We start from the raw sequence: 3,070 nt of genomic DNA, 5'->3' as shown, positions 1-3,070 counted from the left end.
TAATATTTCATTAAGATGAAAAGAAAAATCTTCAAACATGCACAAATATACAGATTTTTTAGATATATGCAATTTTTTATGAAATTGGATAAAATGTGCAAAAAATGCATAGATATGCACTTTGCATATTTTCCGCCCTCTAGTCATTACATAGCAGAAATACGAAAGATTTATGAAGGAAGATGTTTTGAGGTACTCTATCTAAAAAAAATGATGCATAGTAACAAATTGGTGAAGACTGAAGAATTATATGAAATCAGTGACGCAGACATTTTGAGAAAAATTCCGAAACCAACAGTAGTTGGTGGATCGGATCGTCAAATGGAACAATTCTCTTTTTCTGTAGACTTTATTTCTTTTAACATGAATTAATAACAATGTTTTGCATATTTTATATATCTTTTAATTTGTTAATTTCTCATCTTTAAGCATAATAAGCGTTGTCCCAAGGTACAAGGCACAGTTGTCCCTTGGGACAATTTGCAATTGAACATATTTTTTCAAATTCTTAGTTAATAACATAACATTACATTTTTGCCAATTTTACCGTAAATGGCTGAAATAGCACTAGATGTGCTCGTTCAGATTAGATGACGGTATTACAGAAAATATTGACAATAAAAAATAGAAACCGAAAAATGTCCCAAGGTACAACACTCTCTTTTACCGAGTCGAATTTTTTGTTAAATTGATACATTATACAGTGGGACAGGGTATTTTTTAATTCATCGATGCTGAATTCGGTCACAATGAATCAACACTAGGCACGAATTATGATTTAAGACATCCTCAATCTGGTTGTAAAACCAGAGGTCACACTGAGAAACATCGTTTTTTGCTAAACTCATCACATGATCCAATTTGTTCTTCTTAAGTAGCCGTCTTTCATTATATAATTTTGCCTCAAGATCGGACAGCGACACCGATTGTACATTTTTCTTATTCAACTCTTGAAATATCCGCTACCTAACCGACTCACTACATTTTAACATTGTTCCCACAACGCTCTTTTGATAAACTAATAAGTGACATTTTGTCAAAGTAAATTGACTAATTTTCGTTGGGTTTTTTTTAATGTAAACTCTTCCTAACTGAGTTTTACAGCTTAAAAAATATAATAAATATATAAATAATATATAAAAACCAATCTCGTGCAACAAATGGGATTCAACCGACCACTTGAACATCCAGGTACTTAGCAAGAACCTACCAAATGCAAGACTTAACGTCTTCTTGCACAGTACAGATAACACGTATACATTTTAAGTAGTAATAGCTAGAAGCCTGATCCTTGCACGGTTGGATGAAGCATTTCAAACTCTGAAATAGCGTGTTGTTAAGTTATTTTACGCAAAATTGCACTTAGTCGGTTATTGCATAGGACCCTTCAATTGTGGTCACAAAGCAAGATCGAGTAAGCTTTTGAACCCCAAAAATGCTTCACCACAAATCTTTACTCTGAAAGATGACTTCCATGCACGTTCAATCGCAAGCAAGTTTGATGGCAAAATTTGGGCTGAAAGAAATGAATTATTAAAATCGACACATTGTCCAGTTATAGCCACTGAATCTGATCAATAACGTTCTCTTTTTAGAGCCATCCCGTTTTGCTTACTCCATACCTCATACTGAACCCAGTTTGCTTGTTCATCTACATAGTGGGCACGTTAGTAGCTGTGGTTCACCATACTGGCGAGAACAACACCCCGTATATCATAGGGCATCTTTTCATCAGTTTTGTGGTTACCGGTAAGTATTTTTGAGTGCACAAAGCTTGCGATTCAAAGACAATGGAAATTTATTAAAACGCAAAGCAATCGATTTTTTTGCTCTCAATAAATAACCAGATCAGTTTGTTAAATGCCGGTTATTCCTAATCGATAGGGAGTAATAAAATGCGATACGTCAGTATCTATTTGCGCCAATAAGGACTGTGTCTTCGAACAAGTTCTTTGCAATATTAAAGCGAAAAACTAGGTCAGCTTAGAGAACAGGTGGAATAAATAAAAATGTATTGATATTTTTCAGTGATTGTCTCCTATAAGATCCTAATCGTCCACAGCTACCGGCAGTACCTCAAGCGGCTTAACTTCTGAGACAGGGCGTAGCCAAAGGCGCACAGCACTCATTATTGTGGCTGGAAACCTTAGACTTGTCGGTACTTAAACGAGATGAAGGCATGCATTTTCTTACTAATGTTAGTTCATAGTCAATAAATGGGAAGAAATAGTAGTTTGATCAATGATTCGGAACAACCATCTCAGGGTGCGGTAAATTGCTATGAAGGATTTTTCATTATAACTCCATCGCTCATTTCGTTACCGAATTTTATTTTTCGAGAACGATATCAAAACAGCTATTTAGAGGTAATTTGAAGGTGACGGTATCATATATGCGAGTTTTTAGTGAGAACAGTACATTAGAACCATAATTTTTAGCTTGCGGCACAGTGGCGCTTCAAGTGAATCATTGGTTAAACGTGAGCGATTTCTACTCGCATTCCTCTTTAAAATAATTCTGCAATTCAATTAATATGTAAGGGTAATATACAAAAACGCAAAAATCAGCACAGGACATGGCTGGAAGCTACTCCTATATTCATATTCACCCTGCAAGATTGATATGTATGCTTTATATTATACTTTAATAGTAATCATAATAATAAGCCATTTATGCCAACAGCCGTTCATACATCAACTTGCAGGAAGAAAGTTAAATACAAATATAGAAAAACATAAAAAACAATAAAATATCAGCAATTCTACACGGGAAGAAAAAAACGAGAAACCATATGCAGTAAGTTATGCACCTCATGTTATATCTAACTATCTTAAGGCATCTCTGTAATTATTAGTGATATCAAAGACTATAGGTGACACTACTATGGATATCACCTATTTTTTATTCCGGTGAGATTTGGGAAATGCTCTTTTATGCACTCCCAGAGCTGGTGGATTGTCGCTCTGGGTTGTGTGGGACTCCAGCTAAGCTGTTTACCCACTAAAACCCTTCCCTCACCGCCGAGGTGGTGTTTGGGCTTGCACCGCGGTCATTTCTGTCCTATTGTGCC

At 35.5% G+C, this 3,070-nt stretch overlaps 1 protein-coding gene across 2 annotated transcripts in view; it reads left to right on the top strand.

Moving 5' to 3' along the window:
• Positions 1-2,232, top strand: part of LOC109535305 — a 10,835-nt gene extending 8,603 nt beyond the window's left edge. For both annotated transcript variants that reach the window (XM_019901190.1, XM_019901191.2), the window contains exons 4-5: positions 1,596-1,749; positions 2,029-2,232. In XM_019901190.1, coding sequence (XP_019756749.1) covers positions 1,596-1,749; positions 2,029-2,096 — 222 coding nt within the window. In that variant the 3' untranslated portion in view covers positions 2,097-2,232. The remainder of the gene's footprint in view (positions 1-1,595; positions 1,750-2,028) is intronic.
• Positions 2,233-3,070: the final 838 nt, after the last annotated feature.

This window comes from Dendroctonus ponderosae, unplaced genomic scaffold (assembly GCF_020466585.1).
Source record: "Dendroctonus ponderosae isolate FM_Combo_2020 unplaced genomic scaffold, Dpon_F_20191213v2 Dpon_F_20191213_1, whole genome shotgun sequence".
NCBI lineage: Eukaryota > Metazoa > Arthropoda > Insecta > Coleoptera > Curculionidae > Dendroctonus > Dendroctonus ponderosae.
The sequence above is the reverse complement of the archived record's forward strand: the minus strand, read 5'-3'. Positions and strand labels throughout refer to the sequence as shown.